This window comes from Entelurus aequoreus, linkage group LG14 (genome assembly GCF_033978785.1).
Source record: "Entelurus aequoreus isolate RoL-2023_Sb linkage group LG14, RoL_Eaeq_v1.1, whole genome shotgun sequence".
NCBI classification, from domain to species: Eukaryota; Metazoa; Chordata; class Actinopteri; order Syngnathiformes; family Syngnathidae; genus Entelurus; species Entelurus aequoreus.
In genome coordinates, this window is record NC_084744.1 from 23,736,597 (window position 1) to 23,762,832 (window position 26,236).

Sequence of the window (26,236 nt, forward strand, 5' to 3'; positions counted from 1 at the left end):
AGGGGGAGAAGCCAGTGGACGCCTGAGGCACCTCTCTGATGGCAAAGAGGACATATGGAATGAGGTGATCCCAGTCTTTTCCGTCTTCGTCGGCTACTTTTTTTAGCATCTTCTTCAACGTACAGTTGAAGCGTTCCACCAGGCCATCTGTCTGAGGATGATATATAGAGGTTCGTATGCGTTTCACTTTCAGCCATTTGTACAGCATGGTTAACACTTGTGACATAAAACATGTGCCCTGGTCCGTTAAAATCTCATCGGCAATTCCCACTCGGCTAAACATCATAAACAGTTCGTGTGCTATCGCTTTGGCTGAGGCTGTGCGTAATGGTACAGCCTCAGGATATCGGGTGGCATAGTCTAGTATTACCAGTATGTAGCGATGTCCTCTGGCTGACTTTGGGAGTGGTCCAACGATGTCCATTGCCAGACGTGAGAACGGGGTGCTGATGATGGGGAGCGGGACCAAGGGGTTTCGATAGGTGGGTCTCGGTGCATTCTTTTGGCATTCGGGACAGCCCTTGCAAAAGTCTTCTATGGCACGTTTCACACCGGGCCAATAGAAGCGGGTTATTATGCGGTCATATGTCTTTTGTACCCCTAGGTGAGCTCCCAGCTGATGAGTGTGGGCAAGATAAAGCACTCGGGAGATATGAGACTTAGGCACCAGCAGTTGCTCAATTATGTCCCCGCCCTTAGTTAGCACCCCTCTATACAAAAGGCCATTTTTTATCATAAAATACAGTGAATTAAGTGCACTCACCCCTTCACATTTCTGTCCGTCAATTTCCACGACTTGCTGTCGGGCCCAGCTGAGGTTCTGGTCATTCCACTGGGCAGTGGCAAACTCGCCCGTTTTAGGATTGCTGCTCTCTTCTGGCATGGGGAACTCCACAAAGGGGTCCCCTTCCTCTTCTGCCTTCTCCTCCTTCCTGCTCTCCCGTCGCTCCTCTTCAGCAGAGCTGTCACTCAGTGGGGCCTCTGACGAGGGCCTAAACGCAGGGCAGGCCGCAAGCAGTCTCGTACCTTTTTGTCCATTGTTGTGGCGACGACGCTGCCGTGGAATGGCACCTGGGATGTAGCTCGGGGTCCAGTAACGGTCAAAGAGTACACAGTGGGACCCAATAAGTAGTGGAACAGGCAGGTTTGGTACCACTCCAGCTGGTACCAGTGCCTCACCTCGGGGTGTCTGAATGTGTATGTGGCTCACCGGATACTGGCGGACATCTCCATGTACGCACGTCACTGGAACGGTGTCTTTGCTGAGGGGTCCGGCCAAGTCAGCGTGTACCAAGGTTACAGCGCTCCCACTGTCCAGCAATGCATGGGCATCAGTCCCTCCGATCTTTACTGGAAGGCTGGCATGTTGTCGTCGTCCACTTCCCGTGTGGAGGCATGGTTTGCCTGCATCTGAGCTGGGGGTCGTGGCCATGGAGACATCACAGTCGCGTTCCGGGCACGCCCAAGACATGTGGTCCGGGTGTCCACACACTTAACACTTCCTCTGTGGGGGTAGACTGGGCCTCTCAGGGGCCGCGCCCCACGGTCGGGGTAAGGACGACGCTGGCGGTGGCGCTCTTCGGCGGTCGCGGCCTAGCCTCTCTTCCCCGGTGGCTCTAGCCGTTTCCATCCGAGTGGCTCTCATCATTTCCATGCTCACTTGGTGGTTCTCCAATAAGGCCACCAACTGTTCCACAGTTGGAGGGCTTACTTGTGCGGCATATTTTCGTGCATCAGGCGGCAAGGCTCGGATACAGCGGTCAATCACCAGACGGTCTATGGAGGGGGGGTTGCCTTCGCTTGTTAGCCAGCGGTGTGTTATGCGGAGCAGTGCGGCTACCTGCGGTCTCGGCGGCTGGGTGGGCTGGAAGGTCCAGTTGTGATAACGTTGGGCCCTGGCAGGCAGACTGCACCCTTGGCTGGCAAGAATGGCTTTCTTTAGTTTTTTGAAGTCTTGAGCATCCACCAATGCCAGGTCGCTACACACACGTTGGGCTTCTCCAGTGAGGAACAATTCTAAATAGGCTTCCACATCATCCTCACCCGATAATTTAGTTAGGACCTCAGCGGGTGCCCGTGTAATAGCCACATCTTTAGCAATTTTTTTTTACTAACTCTTGTACTGCATTTTGAAGTTCAGCTTGGCTTTTTAACAAAGCACTCAGTGCTTCTGCGTGTGCCATGATGAGAGCTTGGCGTGAATCAGAATACCTGCATTCTCCACCATATGTGGTACCTGATTCTCACCAAGACACAGAGTGGGTTTTGCAGCAAGCCGAAAAGGGCATTTATTGCACAAGTCTTTTTAGGAAGGGCGGGGTGTGGAAGTAGCAAACTTAAAGTGTCCAGTAGTAAACATAAATATCTCCCATCTGGGGCTCTCAGTCCTTCACACAGCACTCTTCTTTAAAAGGTCAAAGGTCATTGCCTATCAAACAATAGAAACACAACATAAGTCAAACATTTCACTAATAATGTCCTTAGTGGTGAAATGGTGGATGTCTCACTTACCGCCTGATGCACCTGCCTTGACACAGAGGAGAGCCAGACTTGAATGAGGCAGAGTTAAGAAGGGTTTGTCGCTGGGCCCCACCTGGCCGCACAGCTGGTGACACTTCAGGCTGATTGAGTAGGTACAGGGGAATGTACCGCCCCTCGATGATGCGGCCAAGGCTGGGGCGTTGTCTTCCGTGTTCCACTCTGCCTCCATTCCCTGGCTCCTCCCCTGTGAGGTGCCTACCTGTCAGGCGGTGCTTAAAGGCCTAATGAAATGAATTTTTTTTATTTAAACGGGGATAGCAGATCTATTCTATGTGTCATACTTGATCATTTCGCGATATTGCCATATTTTTGCTGAAAGGATTTAGTATAGAACAACGACGATAAAGATTGCAACTTTTGGTATCTGATAAAAAAAAGGCTTGCACCTACCGGAAGTAGCGTGACGTAGTCAGTTGAACATATACGCAAAGTTCCCTATTGTTTACAATGATGGCCGCATGAAGTGAGAGAGATTCGGACCGAGAAAGCGACAATTTCCCCATTAATTTGAGCGAGGATGAAAGATTTGTGGATGAGTAAAGTGCAAGTGAAGGACTAGTGGGGAGTTGAAGCTATTCAGATAGGGAAGATGCTGTGAGAGCCGGGGGTGACCTGATATTCAGCTGGGAATGACTACAACAGTAAATAAACACAAGACATATATATACTCTATTAGCCACAACACAACCAGGCTTATATTTAATATGCCACAAATTAATCCTGCATAAAAACACCTGCGTGTTTGTTATGCTAGCTCCTAGCTCCTCTGCTAGCTCCTAGCTCCATAGAACACGCCAATACAATTCAAACACCTGATCAACACACACAATCACTCAGCCCAAAAGACCGTTTACCTAACCCAAGGTTCATAAAGCTTATATATTTTTAAAAAGTTACGTACGTGACGCGCACATACGGTCAAGTTATCGAATGTTTAGCAGCCAAGGCTGCATACTCACGGTACCTGATATTCAGCTGGGAATGACTACAACAGTAAATAAACACAAGACATATATATACTCTATTAGCCACAACACAACCAGGCTTATATTTAATATGCCACAAATTAATCCTGCATAATAACACCTGCGTGTTTGTTATGCTAGCTCCTAGCTCCTCTGCTAGCTCCCAGCTCCATAGAACACGCCAATACAATTCAAACACCTGATCAACACACACAATCACTCAGCCCAAAAGACCGTTCACCTAACCCAAGGTTCATAAAGCTTATATATTTTTAAAAAGTTACGTACGTGACGCGCACGTACGGTGCGGTACGTGTTATGCTAGCTCCTAGCTCCTCTGCTAGCTCCTAGCTCCATAGAACACGCCAATACAATTCAAACACATGATCAACACACACAATCACTCAGCCCAAAAGACCGTTCACCTAACCCAAGGTTCATAAAGCTTATATATTTTAAAAAAGTTACGTACATACGCAAAAAAAAAGCCAAAGCTGCATACTCACAGTAGCACGTCTGCGTCTTTGTCATCCAAATCAAAGTAATCCTGGTAAGAGTCTGTGTTGTCCCAGTTCTCTACAGGCGTCTGTGTATCCAAATCAAAAGTCCTCCTGGTTAGAGTCTCTGTTATCCGAGTTCTTCCATCTTGACTGCATCTTTCGGGAATGTAAACAAAGAAGCGCCGGCTGTGTACTGTTGTGGCTGACTACGTTCGAAAAATACGTCCATTTCGCACCGACAACTTTCTTCTTTGCTTGCTCGGCTTCCTTCTCCATAATGCAATGAACATGATTGAAACAGATTCACGAACACAGATGTCCAGAATACTGTGGAATTATGAAATGAAAACAGAGCTTTTTCGTATCGGCTTCAATGTGGAAGGCATACCCGTGGCTACGTCACACGCATACGTCATCCTCAGAGGCGTTTCGAACCGGAAGTTTAGCGGCAAATTTAAAATGTCACTTTATAAGTTAACCCGGCCGTATTGGCATGTGTTATAATGTTAAGATTTCATCATTGATATATAAACTATCAGACTGCGTGGTCGGTAGTAGTGGGTTTCAGTAGGCCTTTAAGTGAGACTCCACACCGTGTATTTACATGTCCATGGTTTAATAGTATTGTTGATTTTCTGTCTATCCTTCCAGTCAGGGATTTATTTATTTTGTTTCTATCTGCATTGGAGCCAGATGCTTTCACGTTAGCTCAATAGCTAAAGAGCTTCGCTGATGTATTGTCGTTGAGATAAAAATGTCTACATTACAAATGTTGAGAGCGTTGGTGGATCAGCGACTAACTGCTGCCGCTGAAGAAATATTTGTAGTGTTAGAAAGAACGATAGCAGAATACGAGGCGGAACTTTCTAGAACAAAAGCGGAGAACAATCGACTAAAGGACGCTGTTTTCAAGAAACATCAAGTTGTGTTACACAGAACAGGTTTGTTGACTTCTTACTCTCACATGTTAACTAACTTTATATTTGATTAATAACAAGAATGTGACATTTGGAATATATAATATAATCACAGTGGCCACAAACATTAAAGTGTCTTGTTTGCAACTTGCTTGAAGTAAAAACTAAAATAAATGATTAACTTGTTACTATTAGTTGTTTATTAGAATGAACACACACACACAGTCGTGGTCAAAAGTTTACATACACTTGTAAAGAACATCATGTCATGGCTGTCTTGAGTTTCCAATCATTTCTACAACTCTTATTTTTTTGTGATGTAGTGATTGGAGCACATACTTGTTGGTCACAAAAAACATTCATAAAGTTTGGTTGTTTTATGAATTTATTATGGGTCTACTGAACATGTGAGCAAATGTGCTGGGTCAAAAGTATACATACAGCAATGTTAATATTTGCTTACATGTCCCTTGGCAAGTTTCACTGCAATAAGGCGCTTTTGGTAGCCATCCACAAACTTCTGCTTGAATTTTTGACCACTCCTCTTGACAAAATTGGTGCAGTTCAGCTAAATGTGTTGCTTTTCTGACATGGACTTCTTTTTTTTTTTAAAGCCTCTGCGCATGCCCATAGCATAGATCCAACGAATCGATGACTAAATTAATCGGCAACTATTTTTATAATCGATTTTAATCGATTTAATCGATTAGTTGTTGCAGCCCTAAATGAAATGTGGGAAACACTCAGCTCTTAGGCATATAGCATATTGATACCAAATAATAATAATACAAACTTAAAAATTGTAAAATACATTTGCATGCAGTCTGAAATAAGAAACATCTTAAACTGCCCAAGTGTATGTACGTCCAAATCAAGTTTGTAATATTGTTGTTTTAGGAAAACATTAAATCCATGAATATACTGAAAATAGTGAGTGAATGAATGACAAAGTACATAAAGCGCATACGGTATGTACATGCACATCCATGGTTTGCAGTCGTTAAAAGTACAAGTAAAATGTTATAATATATCCGTGATGTGTACAAATGCACAAATGTGCATGGTGTACAAGTCTGTAATAAACATATTTAACAAAGGAAAATGTGACATACAAATACACTTAAAGTATTTAAACACAGCTAAACATATGGCTAGTTTGATAAACCATTAGAATTATACTAACATAATTTTTTTATTTGGGTATCATGATCATGACCTCAGTGTGAAAACACTTACAGTGTTGATTACCTTTAAAATAGACTTTCATGTGCACATGAATATGTTGCTATTAGAGTTTAATGATGTCTTGCGGTGACTGTTTTATAATACTGTAGCAGTAGTACAATTGCATTGCAATCTATTTATGTTTATCTGTTTATTTAGACTGATTACACGGTATATGGAGAGATTCATCAAAGTTCCTACAAGAAGTAGTATAAATCACTTAGAAATGATGCAGCTAAACAAAAGTAAATACTCAAACGTAAATGCATTGTAAAACGTTAGCATTATTAGTTTTAGACATTGTTTCATCCGATTAACAGCTACCGTATTTTTCGGGTTATAAATCGCTCCGTTGTATAAGTCGCACTGGCCGAAAATGCATAATAAAGAAGGAAAAAAACATATATAAGTCGCACTAGAGTATTAGTCGCATTTTGGGGGGAAATGTATTTGATCAAATCCAACACCAACAATAGACATTTGAAAGGCAATTTAAAATAAATAAAGGAAGTAGTAGCAGGTAGCATCTTTTTTTTCACAATGCACTTCTGCCATGACCCGCCCCCGCCAAATTTCTATTGGTTGACGTGTGTGTGTGACTATTGCTGATATACGCCTAGTCTCTTACGTGAATGAGATAAGTAATATTATTTGATATTTTACGGTAATGTGTTAATAATTTCACACATAAATCGCTCCAGAGTATAAATCGCACCCCCGGCCAAACGATTGAAAAAAACTGCAATTTATAATCCGAAAAATCTGGTAGTTGTTTGTATGTTAGCTTTTTTAAGAAATAGAAAAAGAAAGTGTTGAAAGCAATGACTGACTATATGTGTATATATGTATGTGAAATTCAACCAAATATTAATCAGTAAGGTATGTAACCACAAATAGTTCAATTATTGACCTTAATTTAGCCTTAATGTATAGATATGCAAGTGCATTAGGGCTGTGGGAAACATTCTGCTCTTAAACATGTAAAATATTGCTACCAAAAAAATAAATAAATCCTAAAATGTTGAACATTTAGAATAGGTTTTGAAAAACAAACTTGCTAATGCCTGGTTCCCACCAACGGCGCTTGCCACGCTATAAAGCGGCGAGCAAAGCACCGTCATTTTTGTCAATTTTTCCACGAATATCCCGATCTACGAAGTAATGTTATGCTTTGATATGCTCTGATACGCTCTGATACGAATTAGTTGCCGCTTTGTTACCGTTCCTCACGATTTGATGCCACTTTGATCCCGTTTTGATACGCTTTAAATCACGCTATCATACGTTGTATTACGCTTTATTGAACTTTATTAAGTTTTGATGCGATCCTGACGCTTTAAATCAGGCTCTGACACGATTATCAAGCTCTGTTGTGCATTGTTACAACAAAAATAAGAAAAAAATGTGAAAAACTCAGTATACTGTTTTCCACACATTTTTATATTTATTTATTTTTTCAATTTGTCTTTTTTTTTCGTTATATTATGTTTTATATCTTCATTTGTTTTATTTTTCTCATCTTAATAAATATCTATCTTTAATTTTTTATGCTAGTTGACAACATTAAATGGCATTTTTTTTATTCATTTATTTTTTCAATTTCTCTTTTTTTCCCGTTATATTATGTTTTATATCTTCATTTGTTTTATTTTTCTCATCTTAATAAATATCTATCTTTCATTTTTTATGCTAGTTGACAACATTAAATGGCATTTTTTAAATTATTTGTATTCATTTATTTTTTCAATTTCTCTTTTTTTTCCGTTATATTATGTTTTATATCTTCATTTCTTTTATTTTTCTCATCTTAATAAATATCTATCTTTCATTTTGTATGCTAGTTGACAACATTAAATGGCATTTCTTTTATTTTTTATATTCATTTATTTTTTCAATTTCTCTTTTTTTTCCGTTATATTATGTTTTATATCTTCATTTCTTTTATTTTTCTCATCTTAATAAATATCTATCTTTCATTTTTTTATGCTAGTTGAAAATAATAAAAGGCATTTCTTTTATAAAACGTAACATATTCTCTTTATTATTAAAATTTTCATACAGAAAAATTATAGACAGTAATGTCAAACTGCAACATCAAACAGCAAACTCAGAAGTACAGAAACAATGATCATCGTATAAAAAAGGCAATGATGCAAAAGAGAACGGATTTGTAATCCTGCGTTGGTTTTACATAAAAGTTTCAATGTCGCTAGTCAATATCACAGTCACTTCCTATTTGTAGGGGTCCGCGCTTTGAACCATGATCTGTTAAGCTTTCCTACGCTTTTAGTCAAGTTTTGCTGAGCTTTGTCATGCTTTGATACGCTCTCGGCGTTTTTTTCCATTCTTGACAGAGCGCAGAATTTTTTTAAACCGTTTAAAAAATTTTGGCGAACTTGCTGCATGGTTCACTACAAGCTTTCCCACGATCCATTAGGACCCTCACGCTTTAATCAGGCTTTGTTACGCTGTAACGCCGCTTTGCATGCCGCTTTAAAGCGCCGTTGGTGTGAACCTAGCATTAAACACTGACAAACTGAGTATCGAATAAAAAAGAAACAGAAAAAGCGATTGAAAAAGTAATTGGTGAAAAGGTTTTGGTCATGTTTAACATAACTTTAATGAATAGATGTAAAAATGCAGTAGGATTACCCTGCTTATCCATCATGTGTACTAATGCACAAATGTGCACGGTGTACAATTGTAATAACTGATTAAACTAGGAAAAATGAGATACACATAAAAATATAGTTGGCATTATTATAGTTGTGAAGACTATTATTTACCTTGTCACCTTGTATTTCCACCGTCTGTTAGTTTTGAAAAAGAGCCGTTCTATAATACTAACACACAATAAACTATTATCTGCTGGTGAAGAACACATACACACAAACAAGGTTACATTTACAAAAAAGTCATGATAAAAGCATTGGAATGGATGGCAGTCTAAAAGCACCAAAAAAGTCACACTACACGAAACATTGTAAAATCAGGACGCTAAAGTTGACTTGCAACTATTCATCCAATTTTGTTGCATTGTTTTATAATGACAATAAAAGCTACACTTATAATGTAACTTAAATCCACAATATGTACAGTATATTAAACATGTGGACATTACATTACAAAAAGAAGAAAACTACCAATATTCCTACAATATAGTGACAGGCAATTAAATAATATGTGGATTAAACATTAACAGTATTTAGACAAGGCATGGATCAGAAATCTTGTAATATGAAAAATAAACTAAATATATTTGTCTGAAAATCTTACAATGACAAAAAAGTAGACATTTAAAGATTAAAAAGTAGTATGGGAACATCTGAAAAACGTTGACATAAACAGCTTCAATCATTTATCATTCATATGAAACTAAATTGTTCATCTTTTTTAACTGCAGGATGTGGCTTAAAACCTAAACTAAACCATAAAATCAACAACATGACTTTAAAGGCCTACTGAAAGCCACTACTACCGACCACGCAGTCTGATAGTTTATATATCAATGATGAAATGCTATGCCAATACAACCGGGTTAACTTATAAAGGGCAATTTAAAATTTCCCGCCACACTTCCGCTTGAAAACGTCTCGGTATGATGACGTATGCGCGTGACGTAGCCAGTTTAACAGAGGTATGGCTTCCCCATTGAAGCCAATACGAAATAGCTCTGTTTTCATCTCATTATTCCACAGTATTCTGGACATCTGTGTTGGTGAATCTGTTGCAATTTGTTCATTGCATTATGGAGAAAGAAGCTGAGCAAGCAAAGAAGAAAGTTGTCTGTGCGAAGCGGATATTTTGCGAGGGAAGTCAGCAACACAACACAGCCGGTGTTTGTTTACATTCCCGAAAGATGCAGTCAAGATCGAAGAACTCGGACAACAGAGACTCTAATCAGGAGGACTTTGATTTGGATACACAGACGCGATACCATGAGTACGTAGCTGCGCTTCCAAACATTTGATCGCTTGCTATAACTAGCTCGAGCTAGTAGCTAGGAGGTAGCATAACAAACACCTAGGTGTTTGTTATGCGGGATTAATTTGTGGCATATTAAATATAAGCCTGGTTGTGTTGTGGCTAATAGAGTATATACCTGTATATGTCTTGTGTTTATTTACTGTTGTAGTCATTCCCAGCTGAATATCAGGTCCCACCCGCGCGCTTCCAAACATTTGATCGCTTGCCTGTACGTGCGTGTCATGTACGTAACTTTGGTTAAATATATAAGCTTTATGAACCTTGGGTTAGGTGAACGGTCCTTTGGGCTGAGTGAGTGTGTGTGTTGTGCAGGTGTTTGAATTGTATTGGCGGGTTATATATACGGGATCCCGTCCATTTAACCCGCTCGAGCTATAACTAGCTCGAGCTATAACTAGTTCTAGCTAGTAGCTAGGAGCTAGCATAACAAACACCTAGGTGTTTGTTATGCGGGATTAATTTGTGGCATATTAAATATAAGCCTGGTTGTGTTGTGGCTAATAGAGTATATATATGTCTTGTGTTTATTTACTGTTGTAGTCATTCCCAGCTGATTATCAGGTCACCCCCGGCTCTCACAGCATCTTCCCTATCTGAATCGCTTCCACTCCCCACTAGTCCTTCACTTGCATTTTCCTCATCCACAAATCTTTCATCCTCGCTCAAATTAATGGGGAAATCGTTGCTTTCTCGTCCGAATCTCTCTCACTTCTGGCGGCCATCATTGTAAACAATAGGGAACTTTGCAGATATGTTCAATTGACTACGTCACGCTACTTCCGGTAAGGGAAAGCCTTTTTTTTATCAGATACCAAAAGTTGCGATCTTTATCGTCGTTGTTTTATACTAAATCCTTTCAGCAAAAATATGGCAATATCGCGAAATGATCAAGTATGACACATAGAATAGATCTGCTATGCCCGTTTAAATTTAAAAAATTCATTTCAGTAGGCCTTTAATATTCTTTGTAGTATTGTTAAAACTAATGTTGCATAATAATTTTTAATGTTGGTAAAAAATATGTAATCTTTTGGTGGTATTTAAAATCACGATATATTTCAGAAACAAAGAGACTCATTTCTAACTTCCGTAGTTTGACTATGATATAAAGTAAGATTAAATGTAGCATAATAAAACAGAGTGTTACAACATTTTCCTGAAAATAGTAGACAGTGTAGTAGAATTTCTGACCTTTGACCTAAATTGCATGTCTAATAAGAATGTACGCTCATTTAATTTCTCTTCTATTCTGTGCCAGTGGGACAAAAGTGAATATTAAAGGCCTACTGAAATGAATTTTTTTTATTTAAACGGGAATAGCAGATCTATTCTATGTGTCATACTTGATCATTTCGCGATATTGCCATATTTTTGCTGAAAGGATTTAGTATAGAACAACGACGATAAAGATTGCAACTTTTGGTATCTGATAAAAAAAAGGCTTGCACCTACCGGAAGTAGCGTGACGTAGTCAGTTGAACATATACGCAAAGTTCCCTATTGTTTACAATGATGGCCGCATGAAGTGAGAGAGATTCGGACCGAGAAAGCGACAATTTCCCCATTAATTTGAGCGAGGATGAAAGATTTGTGGATGAGTAAAGTGCAAGTGAAGGACTAGTGGGGAGTTGAAGCTATTCAGATAGGGAAGATGCTGTGAGAGCCGGGGGTGACCTGATATTCAGCTGGGAATGACTACAACAGTAAATAAACACAAGACATATATATACTCTATTAGCCACAACACAACCAGGCTTATATTTAACATGCCACAAATTAATCCTGCATAAAAACACCTGCGTGTTTGTTATGCTAGCTCCTAGCTCCTCTGCTAGCTCCTAGCTCCATAGAACACGCCAATACAATTCAAACACCTGATCAACACACACAATCACTCAGCCCAAAAGACCGTTTACCTAACCCAAGGTTCATAAAGCTTATATATTTTTAAAAAGTTACGTACGTGACGCGCACATACGGTCAAGTTATCGAATGTTTAGCAGCCAAGGCTGCATACTCACGGTACCTGATATTCAGCTGGGAATGACTACAACAGTAAATAAACACAAGACATATATATACTCTATTAGCCACAACACAACCAGGCTTATATTTAATATGCCACAAATTAATCCTGCATAATAACACCTGCGTGTTTGTTATGCTAGCTCCTAGCTCCTCTGCTAGCTCCTAGCTCCATAGAACACGCCAATACAATTCAAACACCTGATCAACACACACAATCACTCAGCCCAAAAGACCGTTCACCTAACCCAAGGTTCATAAAGCTTATATATTTTTAAAAAGTTACGTATGTGACGCGCACGTACGGTACGGTACGTGTTATGCTAGCTCCTAGCTCCTCTGCTAGCTCCTAGCTCCATAGAACACGCCAATACAATTCAAACACATGATCAACACACACAATCACTCAGCCCAAAAGACCGTTCACCTAACCCAAGGTTCATAAAGCTTATATATTTTAAAAAAGTTACGTACATACGCAAAAAAAAGCCAAAGCTGCATACTCACAGTAGCACGTCTGCGTCTTTGTCATCCAAATCAAAGTAATCCTGGTAAGAGTCTGTGTTGTCCCAGTTCTCTACAGGCGTCTGTGTATCCAAATCAAAAGTCCTCCTGGTTAGAGTCTCTGTTATCCGAGTTCTTCCATCTTGACTGCATCTTTCGGGAATGTAAACAAAGAAGCGCCGGCTGTGTACTGTTGTGGCTGACTACGTTCGAAAAATACGTCCATTTCGCACCGACAACTTTCTTCTTTGCTTGCTCGGCTTCCTTCTCCATAATGCAATGAACATAATTGAAACAGATTCACGAACACAGATGTCCAGAATACTGTGGAATTATGAAATGAAAACAGAGCTTTTTCGTATCGGCTTCAATGTGGAAGGCATACCCGTGTTCGCCGGGCTACGTCACACGCATACGTCATCCTCAGAGGCGTTTCGAACCGGAAGTTTAGCGGCAAATTTAAAATGTCACTTTATACGTTAACCCGGCCGTATTGGCATGTGTTATAATGTTAAGATTTCATCATTGATATATAAACTATCAGACTGCGTGGTCGGTAGTAGTGGGTTTCAGTAGGCCTTTAAATCGTGCCAACCTGTCTACAGAATGTGTTGACTGTCTAAAGGATTCAAGTTGTTATGGAACAGATAGGGATAACCAAAAGACATTGGCGCATTAGATAACAAACAATGACGCACAAGAGACATATAAAAAATGGCAGAAGACCGGAACTCGACAGTGATTTTGGCTTGTGCGTGTCTTGTTTACTCCGGAGTAACATGTGGTCTGTCTGCACGGCCAACTTAATTCAACCTGCACTTCTGATAATGGGTAAATACATTTGTTGTACTAAACTACTTTTGTTGCATGTTTAAGCTTCGGACAATCCACTACACAAATGGTATTTTTATTTTAGCACTCTTCTTTCTGGTTTTGTATTCGTGTATTTACAGATGTTCTCTTTGATTTTTGTCATCCAATTGTAATTCTAGTAGGGCTGCTTATCATTTGTATCATGTAGAAGCCTTTTATAATATCCTTAAGTTTCTTTCTACGTGTTTTATTTAACCAGTCCAGATTAACGTCCCCCATGACGTTACTTCTTTCATACTATGCTGTTTGAGGATGTCTGAAAATGAATCAAGAAAAATGTCTTTAGCTGTGGTCGGTCGGTATACTACAATTACCTTGAAATACATTTCTGAGGAAAATGTGATTTTAATTTCAACATACTCCAATTGATCTACTTTTAATGTTTTCCCTTTCATAAATCATAATTCCTCCCCCCTTTGTCACTCGATCTGTCTTTTCTGTAATCTTGTCCCCCGGGACATTAATTAGAACAAACGTTGTTGTGGGTTTTAACCATGTCTCTGATAGACACGGTAATCCGGATTAGAGTCTGACAGTAACTGCTGTATTTGTTCAGTATATTTCCTGTGGTAGAAAGTTTAATAATGCGGACACGTTTGTTACTGAATACTTTCTACAGACTTCTGTCTCTCTGCGACTTTGTGTATGTAATAAGCAACTACAATTATTTGATATGCTTAAATTTTGTTTTAGCTCAGCTGTTGTGTAGCTGCTAGCTCTTTGTAGCCTACAGCAGGAATGTCCAAATTGCAACCAATAGCTATGTTTTTAACAGACAACCAAAATAATTGAAAATGTGGTATTTGCGTATCGGTTCAATCAGCGGCAGCTACGCCCTGTTTTATCATTTGACCTAAATTTTTGGTTTAGTAGGCAGGACAGAGGGAACAATGTGGGTCATTAGTTGTCCATCTTATACCATTCTAATTGTTGTAAGGATAGTTCACATGAGCGGCCATACCTTGAGTCCCACCATATATAAGAGTCAACAGGCTCCTATTATGAGTCGTCTAATTGGTGATCATACACTTTGGCGGTTTGGGTGGCAGGACACACGGACGCACCTCCGTCAGCCAGCGCTAGGACAGTTGGAGCAGTCCCCGTCTTCCACTCGTTCCTGGGAGGCGTCCCCAGTAGTTGTCAGCTGATGTCGTGCTGTCAGGCAACATCAGGAAGTTCCTTCTGTGCGGTATTGAATTGTCAGGGCACAGTTCGTAAGCAGGTCATTACAAGGTGTGTGCAGGTTGACCACAAAGGAATGCTTCAAAGATTGTGTTGAACACTGTCCGTTGACACTTATGTCCAGCAGGGGTCTGTTTGTATCCTGCTGTTCGTCCTGCTGGCACACCTGTATTTTTTGTGAGCATGTTCTGGCTACAACTTTGGAGCTTGTCTTGTTCAGAGAAGTTGGCAGTCCCCGTGCTGCATATCCTTTCCACCCTTGCTTGACAACCGTGGCTACCACCCAAGTCCGTCTGTATGGTTTTAGGTTTTGTTCAGGTTTTTTCCTCCAGAATTTGGAACTCAAAACATGTACACCCATCGTTTTCATATCCTCTCGGTTAGTTCAATTTTGCATATCACGTTTTAAAATTACAGTCTTAAATATCCCATTAAATGCTAATCAATAACCTTAATTCAAAGATTATACGTACTACTTCATGTGTATTTAAGTACCCTTTTAATTCACTTAAAGGTTATCTATAAGTTAATTTAAACTATCATTTGTCTATCAGTAGGCGCGAGCAAGCTGTCATGCTTGCACTCTGACCTCCCGCTGTGCGTGATATTCTCCAAAACAAAAGAATGTTTTTATTCACGTTTCTCCTTATCTTTCAGCTAAATCTTTTAATCTTTTAACTTTTAACGTCCGCACTGTTTTTATTTTTATTGTCTGCATTTTAATTTTGCTTTTATTTTCTTTCATTTCACTTTGTTGTCTGTGAAGCACTTTGAGTCTGCCCTTTCCTGGAAAAACGCCACACAAACAAAGCTGCCCCGCCTTTCCTTGCCTGTCTCCGACTGGTTATCCAACCTACTCACAACAAACACACAAGGCCATGCTCTAAGCGCCAGCCCTAATCACACTTCTCCTCTTTTTAACACTTTACATATCGGCTCTTATTCTAATTATTAATGTAGGCTGTTATTTGTAATTATTATTCAACACTATTCACAGCAAACAGTTGTAAAGTTATAGTTATTCGCATTATACTCTCAAAATCTATAGCTAACTGAAAGCTGTTGAGATTTGGTTTGCCTCCTTCATCTCAGTGGCCTAGTGGTTAGAGCGTCCGCCCTAAAATCGGCAGGTCGCAAGTTCAAAACCCCGGCCGAGTCATACCAAAGACTATAAAAAATTTTGGAGCCAAATCACCAAAAATGATTCCCGGGCGCGGCACCGCTGCTGCCCACTGCTCCCCCCACCTCCCAGGGGCGATCACGGGGATGGGCCAAATGCAGAGGACAAATTCCACCACACCCAGTGTGTGTGTGACAATCACCGGCACCCCAACTTTAACTCTAACTTTATTCTGTCATGCCATTATCCCCTTCTAGCTCAACATCCAGAAGTATGGTGTACTGCAATGTCTAAATAAAACTATAAATTACTCCAAACTAAAATGTCAGACTGCACTTTAAAGTTACTTTTATTAAATTAATTTCCAAACTAACCACCACCACAGCAGACATCTTCCTCAATCCTATCCCAATACTCCCATAAATTAGAAAGGTGTTTCACAACAGTGGTTAAGTAGTTATTTTAAGTAATAGATCTCAATATGTAGAAATTAATAAGACTAAATTTGCCCTAGTGTGTGAATGTTGTCTGTCTATCTATCTGTGTTGGCCCTGTGATGAGGTGGCGACCTGTCCAGGGTGCAAAGTCAAATTGTGAAACAAAAATTAAAGTTGAATCAAGTGGAAATTGACAGAGTATATGAACTACATTCTTGAGAATAGTAATTGATCATTAATATGTTGGAAGCCGCATATTGAACATATTAAAGAAAAATATCCAAATCCATTGCTATTCGGTATAAAGTTAAACACATGCTGAATAAGAAATGTCTGCACATGTTATATCATTCATTTATTTTTCCATATGTAATATTGTTTTGAAGTTTGGGGAAATGTTTATAGAAGAAATATAGACCCAATACTTAAAATTAAAAGGCTCATTTCAATAATACACAAAGAATTATTATTATGATCATATCAATCCATTTTTTTTTTAAAGTCATAATGTGTTAAATGTTCAGATAATTTAATTTTAAAACAATGGCAATTATGTTTCCGAGTAAAGAACAACAGCCTTCCAGTTTGTATTCTTAGCTTATTTACATTATGAGGAGAAAACTATCATTTACGGGGGATATTGATTTTTGAAATAGGTCAAGTAAAATACAATAAAAACACAATTGTATTTCAGTTTTAGGAGTTAAATGATGTACCATCCTCAGTGATGAGCTGAACACGTGTAGTTTTTTGTTATGGTTTTGGAGACCCTTGAAAGTTAAAGTTTTTTTTTTTTTAACATTATAAAATATAGTAACAATTACTTTCATCTTTTAACGTTGATGTTCCAGGTAATTTAATGTTCAGTAATTGTATATCATAGGCCAATATAAGCTTTGGCTTCCGCCTATTCTTTTTTTCGGTCATTCTTTTTCTTTTTTGTTCTGTGTGTAAATGTGTATGATTGTTAATATGTCTAATTTACTGTTAAACTGCTCACACAAATTGGTTGATGGTTGATTATATGACCAAAATAAACTTATTTCATTTATTCATTCATTATCTATCGCACTCATAGTTTTATTCCATTTTGCATGTAATTATTCCTATTGATTTCTTCCCATTTCAATCAAACAAACAAACAAATAAACAAACTTGCAGCTAACCACAATCAACAGCATACCATTTACGAATACCTTCATTTGTCACTTTCTCATCTTTTCTTCACTTTCGTTTTCCTTTACAAACAACATCCTGTATCCGTCTCTTCCTTACACTTCACACAATGTTTCTATTTTCTGTTCTCCTAGAAACCATTCACGTAACGTAAGGGTATAAACATCCTTTTCCCATATTTTCTCAAACCATCCTCTTCACCCTCAATCTGTTTTTTCACCTGCTCTCTCTTCCTCTCTCTCTCACTTTCTCTCCTTCTCTCACAATACAAACACAATAATCCAAAATAATCAGTCTTATAAAATAATTTTAGCTTTAGATATGATTTAGGGCAGTGGTTTTCAACCTTTTTTCCCAGTAAAATAAAGAAATAAAATACAGCATAATGTCATCATTTTCTGATTTATTAAATTGTATAACAGTGCACCATATTGCTCATTTGTTGTGGTCTTACTTGACTTATTTGGACAAAAAAATAAGAATAACTAAAACGTTTTAAAAATTAAACAAGTGATTAAATTATAATAAAGATTTCTATACATATAATCAATCATCAACCTTCTTTGGATATTGCAATAGAGATCCATCTGGGCTCGTGAACTTAATTCTAAATATTTATTTTGTTGAAGAATTATTCTTCTAAAATTATATTTATAAAGGATTTTGAATTGTCGCTATTTTAAAATATTTAAAATCTCAGGTACCCCTTGGCATACCTTCAAGTACCCCCCTTTTTTTGTCCGGGCGGAAACACCATATCCTCCTTTGAGAACTACTGGTTTAGCCTATAAAAAATCCTTTGTCTCATACATCATTAGACTGAAAAACTCCTCTTCGGGGGGGCTAGGATGACAGGGAATGCAAAACAATAACAGTGCAATACTTTTTTATATCATGGTCGTTAATGCCTAGTTTCTCTTATTTTACTGTTTTATTTTTATTCTCCTTGTAATATTTTTCTATTTTGTTTCCATTTATACCCTTATTAGTTACTGTTTACTTTTTACTTCTTCTTCCTGAGGGAACTCTCCTGAAGGAATCAATAACGTGTTATCTGTCTATCTATCTATCTATTACTAACCCGAGCACAATTCATGACGTCATGCTCATCTTGCAGACAGTTATTTCCATTTAGTTTTATTCTCTACATGTTATTCTACATGCACCAATGTCACATAGAAGTTTGCTTTCTTTGTTATTTATTTACATTATTATTTCTGGTTTACTTGCTGTCTGTTTACTTAAGTTCTCATATTTTGGTCTGTCTGCCTTCTGATTAGAATTTGTTTAACGCTTCTCTACGTTTTGTTTTGACAATGGCGCTGAGTGTTGGCGCCTCTTTTCTGTACTTCTTCAGACTCTATGTTTCACAGTTTGCACAGATGCCCTTAGATGTATTAGAATATAAATTTAACTTTTATTTTATTGTGTGTTTATTCCTAAAAAAAATTAAAATGTCAATGTATAATCAATTTATCTGTATCAAATTTAAATTCAATATTATTAATGTATTTGTTGTATAACTATTAATTCAAAGTTACAGTGTGTCGTACTCTATGATGTGCGTGTGTGTGTGTGTTTGTCTCAACTTCCACCCAGGAACTGGATGGATCAGATAAGCAACAAGGCTGTTCAATACAATATATTACACACATAATTAATGACTAATGAATTTAACAATGCTTCAATGTCCCAGTCCAAATGTATGTATTGATATTTAAATGTTTATTTATTCATATACAGTATATTTTATTTTTCCTATTATCAAAACCAACCTGTCAGCCTTCTCTTCAGATTGAGTACAGCTGTCCACTATATATATTAATATATAGTTTTTTATTTATTTATTTATTTATTTATTTATTTATTCTTTAAACCTAGCTCAATGCTAAACTAATCCAATGCTATGCTAACTCAATGCTAACCTAGCTTAATGCTAACCTAGCTCAATGCTATGCTAACAGTGTCACACCTCTTCGGCCCAATGCCTCGTACAGCTGACACTCACACAGCCTCGCCACTTCTGACACACTCTTATCTCAAAATGTCTCCCAGCTGAGACTCCTTTTTTTTTTTTCTTTATATGCGTCACACAGTCACTCACACAGAGAATTTACCAGCAAGAGCCTTTTTTCCCGTACTCAAAATCTCAGTGTGTAAAACAACTGTAATATCGCACAGTCACAATCACCAGTATAGTTAAAAACAAATTCAAATGACTGGAATTCGCTCGCAGCGCCAAAGAGGGGGAGCTTCCCTGCTTAGGCTGCTGCCCCCGCGATCCAACCTCAGAGAGCGGAATAAGATAATAAATGGATAGATCATTCACTCATATGTTTTCTGTACATAACTTTGTCTATTTCGTCACAAGCACACATATTTTGGACAATTTCCCAGCTCTTGCAGATCAGCGTGGGTGCGAAAAAAGCGTGAGGGGAGAGGTTGATTTTTTCAGAGGGGAATTAAAGGCCTACTGAAACCCACTACTACCGACCACGCAGTCTGATAGTTTATATATCAATGATGAAATCTTAACATTATAACACATGCCAATACGGCCGGGTTAACTTATAAAGTGACATTTTAAATTTGCCGCTAAACTTCCGGTTCGAAACGCCTCTGAGGATGACGTATGCGTGTGACGTGGCCCGGCGAACACGGGTATGCCTTCCACATTGAAGCCGATGCGAAAAAGCTCTGTTTTCATTTCATAATTCCACAGTATTCTGGACATCTGTGTTCGTGAATCTGTTTCAATCATGTTCATTGCATTATGGAGAAGGAAGCCGAGCAAGCAAAGAAGAAAGTTGTCGGTGCGAAATGGACGTATTTTTCGAACGTAGTCAGCCACAACAGTACACAGCCGGCGCTTCTTTGTTTACATTCCCGAAAGATGCAGTCAAGATGGAAGAACTCGGATAACAGAGACTCTAACCAGGAGGACTTTTGATTTGGATACACAGACGCCTGTAGAGAACTGGGACAACACAGACTCTTACCAGGATTACTTTGATTTGGATGACAAAGACGCAGACGTGCTACTGTGAGTATGCAGCTTTGGCTTTTTTTTGCGTATGTACGTAACTTTTTTAAAATATATAAGCTTTATGAACCTTGGGTTAGGTGAACGGTCTTTTGGGCTGAGTGATTGTGTGTGTTGATCATGTGTTTGAATTGTATTGGCGTGTTCTATGGAGCTAGGAGCTAGCAGAGGAGCTAGGAGCTAGCATAACACGTACCGTACCGTACGTGCGCGTCACGTACGTAACTTTTTAAAAATATATAAGCTTTATGAACCTTGGGTTAGGTGAACGGTCTTTTGGGCTGAGTGATTGTGTGTGTTGATCAGGTGTTTGAATTGTATTGGCGTGTTCTATGGAGCTAGGAGCTAGCATAACAAACACGCAGGTGTTATTATGCAGGATTAATTTGTGGCATATTAAATATAAGCCTGGTTGTGTTGTGGCTAATAGAGTAAATATATGTCTTGTGTTTATTTACTGTTGTAGTCATTCCCAGCTGAATATCAGGTACCGTGAGTATGCAGCCTTGGCTGCTAAACATTCGATAACTTGACCGTATGTGCGCGTCACGTACGTAACTTTTTAAAAATATATAAGCTTTATGAACCTTGGGTTAGGTAAACGGTCTTTTGGGCTGAGTGATTGTGTGTGTTGATCAGGTGTTTGAATTGTATTGGCGTGTTCTATGGAGCTAGGAGCTAGCAGAGGAGCTAGGAGCTAGCATAACAAACACGCAGGTGTTTTTATGCAGGATTAATTTGTGGCATATTAAATATAAGCCTGGTTGTGTTGTGGCTTATAGAGTATATATATGTCTTGTGTTTATTTACTGTTGTAGTCATTCCCAGCTGAATATCAGGTCACCCCCGGCTCTCACAGCATCTTCCCTATCTGAATAGCTTCAACTCCCCACTAGTCCTTCACTTGCACTTTACTCATCCACAAATCTTTCATCCTCGCTCAAATTAATGGGGAAATTGTCGCTTTCTCGGTCCGAATCTCTCTCACTTCATGCGGCCATCATTGTAAACAATAGGGAACTTTGCATATATGTTCAACTGACTACGTCACGCTACTTCCGGTAGGTGCAAGCCTTTTTTTTATCAGATACCAAAAGTTGCAATCTTTATCGTCGTTGTTCTATACTAAATCCTTTCAGCAAAAATATGGCAATATCGCAAAATGATCAAGTATGACACATAGAATAGATCTGCTATCCCCGTTTAAATAAAAAAAATTCATTTCAGTAGGCCTTTAAAACAGATAAGAAACCAGGTGCTACACAAATGTTATTACAATACGCAGATATATATATATATATATACATTTAAAAAAACACACATTTTTATCCCACAAACCACGCCCCCCTGGTCCGGACCAATATAAACAACTAATGCACGCGTGCTTTTGTGGAATCGGCCGTCTCATTAACAAACAGACGCAGGTCATTCTTACTCATATAACGGCGATTAACCCGTTTAGCGGAGCAAACCCTGCTTTTCCTTCCTGACCAACACGGATAACCGGCCTAAGGCGCTGTAGAATCACCAGGAATCACCCACCAATCCTACAGTACATCGTGTCTGGTCAGTCCATATAGTTTCACCAAGGCTCTACCATATGGAGCCCTTAACTCTATCCATCTATACTGCAGCAAATTTCCAAATTCGTGACAACTTGGCTCAGTTGATCTCCTTTACCGGAGTCACTGAACGATCACCTTATATCAGGGTTTTTACCCGGCTGCAGTTTCCACATAGACAGATACGTAGGACCTTCATAGACGTCATAAATTTGTGTGGGCCAAATGTCACACCAGTTAGCCAACCTTGCCTTAAATTTTGCTGTGTCCAACTCCGGCTAACCTAATGTACTTGCAGAAAAAAGCATCCTCTGCCAACAACGACAGAGGATGAAGAGGTTAAAAGAAATTTTTCGTCTCACATCGTCTATGCTTCTACACTCCAAACCACCAAAATTCTAATAACAATCCCCTTATGTTAAAAACAAGAAATCACAAGTTTTCAACAAACACACAGACAAATGATCACATGTAAAACAACTCAATCCAACCATAATTTACCCCATTCCAGGTTGTTTTTGGAGAACCTGACTAAACCTATCTTTTATCAAAAATAGATTCAGCAATTAGTCTTATCGATCCGGCTCTCTCCAGGCAGAAAATGTTTACACTTTAAAGCAAACTGCTTACCTTGTATTAGATGCGCGCATGCAACACACTGTCTGCCTGACAGAGAGAGCGGGAGCGGCTGTCGACCTGTAGCTTCTAAACCATCCTGTTCGTGACGCCAATTTGTGTAGTGGATTGTCCGAAGCTTAAACAGGCAACAAAAGTAGTTTAGTACAACAAATGTATTTACCCGTTATCAGAAGTGCAGGTTGAATTAAGTTGGCCGTGCAGACAGACCACATGTTACTCCGGAGTAAACAAGACACACACAAGCCAAAATCACTGTCGAGTTCCGGTCTTCTGCCATTTTTTATATGTCTCTTGTGCGTCATTGTTTGTTATCTAATGCGCCAATGTCTTTTGGTTATCCCTATCTGTTCCATAACAACTTGAATCCTTTAGACAGTCAACACATTCTGTAGACAGGTTGGCACGACTTAATATTCACTTTTGTCCCACTGGCACAGAATAGAAGAGAAATTAAATGAGCGTACATTCTTATTAGACATGCAATCTAGGTCAAAGGTCAGAAATTCTACTACAACAGTGTTAGGGTTAGGTAGAAAATGAAGGAATGTTGAGAAGTCATTGTATGATCAGTTGTCTCAGCATCATCCAACCATGGGGAGCATGAAAAAAACGGAAAATAATCCTGTGAAGATTGAAGGTTGGAACACACATGCATTGGTGCTGTTATATGGCTAACCCCTACCTGTGCTACAAACCTTACATTGTTTATCTCTTTCAACAGCAGCCATCTTTGCAAACACACACTACAATGACTTTATTATAAATAAACAAGACACCTCTTTTCCTAATTTGTTTTTTTAAACTCTGAACTGTCGAACAGGGAAAAGGCCGACCCCAGCTGACCCCACACAAACACTCATGGTAGAACAAGACATTATTCCATCCTTCATGGGTGGTCCCAAGCCTAACATAGCACCCTCTCCCTTTTGTCAGAGTTCCAACAATGAGGATGAAGATGAAGACACGTTGTATAGTTCACATACACTTTCCTGTTAAATTACATATAGTAAATATATATAGATGTCAGACACATCTTTCGAAGACCTGTCAAAATAAATAAGAATCATATCTTATCAAATCATAGATGGCAGAAGGCGAGACATACACACCGGAAGCAAGGGGGCGGGGCTTAGAGGTCAGGAGGGGAAGTTTTCTGCTGTTCTCAGCTTGATGTGTGGAGTTGACAAAATGGCGGCACCCTGTACGGCAGCGGCTATTCTAGCTCCCAGTAACGATGTGCATTTTATGTTAAATGTGTCGTCTGAATCGTCTCAGTCTTGTGCGAGAAAAGTTTACAACAGATGCCTACTACTTGGACTCTGAACTCCGAACTTTTCAAACGATCTTTCGGGAGTTATGTTTGCTTTGGAACACAAAACACTCGACGAGCTGGGCATCCTACACCAGCAAGACCCAGAGGCCTGCAAAGCAGCAGGCTCCCCTCCTGACACTGGCCAACGCAGGAGGCGACGCAAGTGAAAAAAAAAAAATATATATATATATATATATATCTGTCCTATATTTAGTCTAATGTTTAGTTTATGCTTAATGTGTGTCAAATCTTGTTTTAATATCGCACATTAGAGTATGGGAGAAACACAATTTCTGTCTGCTGTGTACATTACTTCCTGTGTGTGTATGACTCATTCAGAGGGAGAACCGCACACTTTCACGTATGGCGTCTACCATTAAGGATTGCAGGAATTACTTTTAGGATGCTTTTATATGAATAAGGTGGATTGGAAATTGGCCTGGGAAGGCCAATTACCTGACAATCTTCTTCATGTGTCAGCTGGAAGTACCCTGACTGCTGTCAGAGGAAACTGATGAGATTGTGAGATCATACATTGGTGCAGGAAAATGTCTCATTTGACTGAGCAAAACTGGACTTTTCTAAAACATGTTTGTTTCCCCTGTTCTACAGACCTTGATGAAGCACCTCTACCTCATGAGCAGGAGGAGGAACCCCAGTGCCCCAACATACATGAGGAAGAAGGGGTACCACATTCCCAACACATTAAAGAGGGAAGGGAGGAGCCACAGCCCCCCAACATTAAAGAGGAAGATAAGACGCCACAGACCCATAGTGTTAAACTGACCCTTCACATTAAAGGGCAAGCGGAGGACCCACTGATCTTACACATCAAACATGAAGAGGAGGACCCACTGACCCCTCACTTTAAAAAGAGAGAGGTGGACCCACTGTCCCCATACTTTAAAGAGGAAGAGGATGACCAAGAGCCAACGCACATTAAAGAGGAAGAGGAGGAACACCGCATCAGTCAGTCTAAATGGTTGGAGGAGTTCCCAGTGACTGGTGTCCCTGTGAAGAGTGAAGATGATGAGGTCAAAGGTGAAAGTGAGGAGAAGAGAGAGGCGGAGCCTCCAAGCAGCAGCTCAACACAACACATGACAACAGAAGCTGATGGAGACCACTGTGGAGGATCACAAGCAGACAAGCTCTTAGCTCCACTATCAGATAGTGAGGACACAACGTCACACTCTCCTGACACTGATGATGAAGACTCTAAAGATGATAAGACATGTCACACTGACAACACTCACTTCAAATGTTCTCACTGTGACAAAACCTTTAAAAACCACAGTCTTCTGAAAAGACACATCAGTACACACACTGGAGAAAAACCTTTTACCTGTTCAATCTGTAGTAAAGGTTTTGTAGAAGGTCGCAATATGAAAGTACACATGAGAACACACACCGGAGAAAAACCTTTCATCTGTTCACTCTGTGGTAAAGGTTTTGTAGAAAGTCGCAATTTGAAAGTACACATGAGAAGACACACTGGTGAAAAACCTTTTTCTTGTTTAATCTGTGGTAAAGGTTTTGCACAAAGTTCATGTTTGGTAAAACACAAAAGAACACACACTGGAGAAAAATATTTTCTATGTTCAATCTGTGGTAAAGGTTTTGTTCTAAGTAACAATTTGAAAGTGCACATGAGACTACACACCAGAGAAAAACCTTTTATCTGTTCAATCTGTAGTAAAGGTTTTGCAGAAAGTCGATATTTGAAAGAACACATGAGAACACACACTGGTGAAAAACCTTTTTTTTGTTCAATCTGTGGCTTATCTTATACAAGGAAGGAACATTTGAAAGTGCACATGAGAACACACACTGGTGAAAAACCTTTTTCCTGTTCAACTTGTGGTAAAGGTTTTACACAAAGTCGTTGTTTGAAAGTACACATGAGAACACACACTGGTGAAAAAACACAGTCCTGTTCAATCTGCAACAGAAGCTTTTGTGACCGATCAAACCTTGTAGCACACATGAGAACACACACTGGAGAGAAAGTGTTGAGTTGCAGTGTGTGTGGTGAAAGATTGTCTTCTAAGTACCAGTGTAAGAAACACAAGTGTGCTGGTGAGAACAGCAGCAGCAAATGAAACTGCAGGATTTGAAATAAACTGTCAAGACTTTAATTTTGACTTTCTAACAACATCAGCACATATAACATGTGTGACATTTTTGTTTGTTTAACAATCTTTTTAATATGCTTCTACATTGATAGATTAG

The 26,236-nt window shown here is 39.2% G+C and overlaps 2 protein-coding genes across 4 annotated transcripts in view; both read left to right on the forward strand.

Annotated features, from left to right (window-relative positions):
• Positions 1 to 26,142, forward strand: part of LOC133664537 (zinc finger protein ZFP2-like) — a 30,918-nt gene extending 4,776 nt beyond the window's left edge. The window contains exons 1-2 of one of the 2 annotated variants that reach the window (XM_062069243.1): positions 4,740 to 4,947; positions 24,620 to 26,142. In XM_062069243.1, coding sequence (XP_061925227.1) covers positions 4,761 to 4,947; positions 24,620 to 26,106 — 1,674 coding nt within the window. In that variant the 5' untranslated portion in view covers positions 4,740 to 4,760 and the 3' untranslated portion in view covers positions 26,107 to 26,142. Of the gene's footprint in view, positions 1 to 4,739; positions 4,948 to 24,619 lie in introns of those variants that run through there. The other variant, XM_062069244.1, reaches the window with a different exon arrangement.
• The window catches only part of LOC133664542 (gastrula zinc finger protein XlCGF57.1-like), a 234,817-nt gene that overhangs the window by 154,942 nt on the left and 53,639 nt on the right, over positions 1 to 26,236 (forward strand). The window lies entirely within an intron of this gene.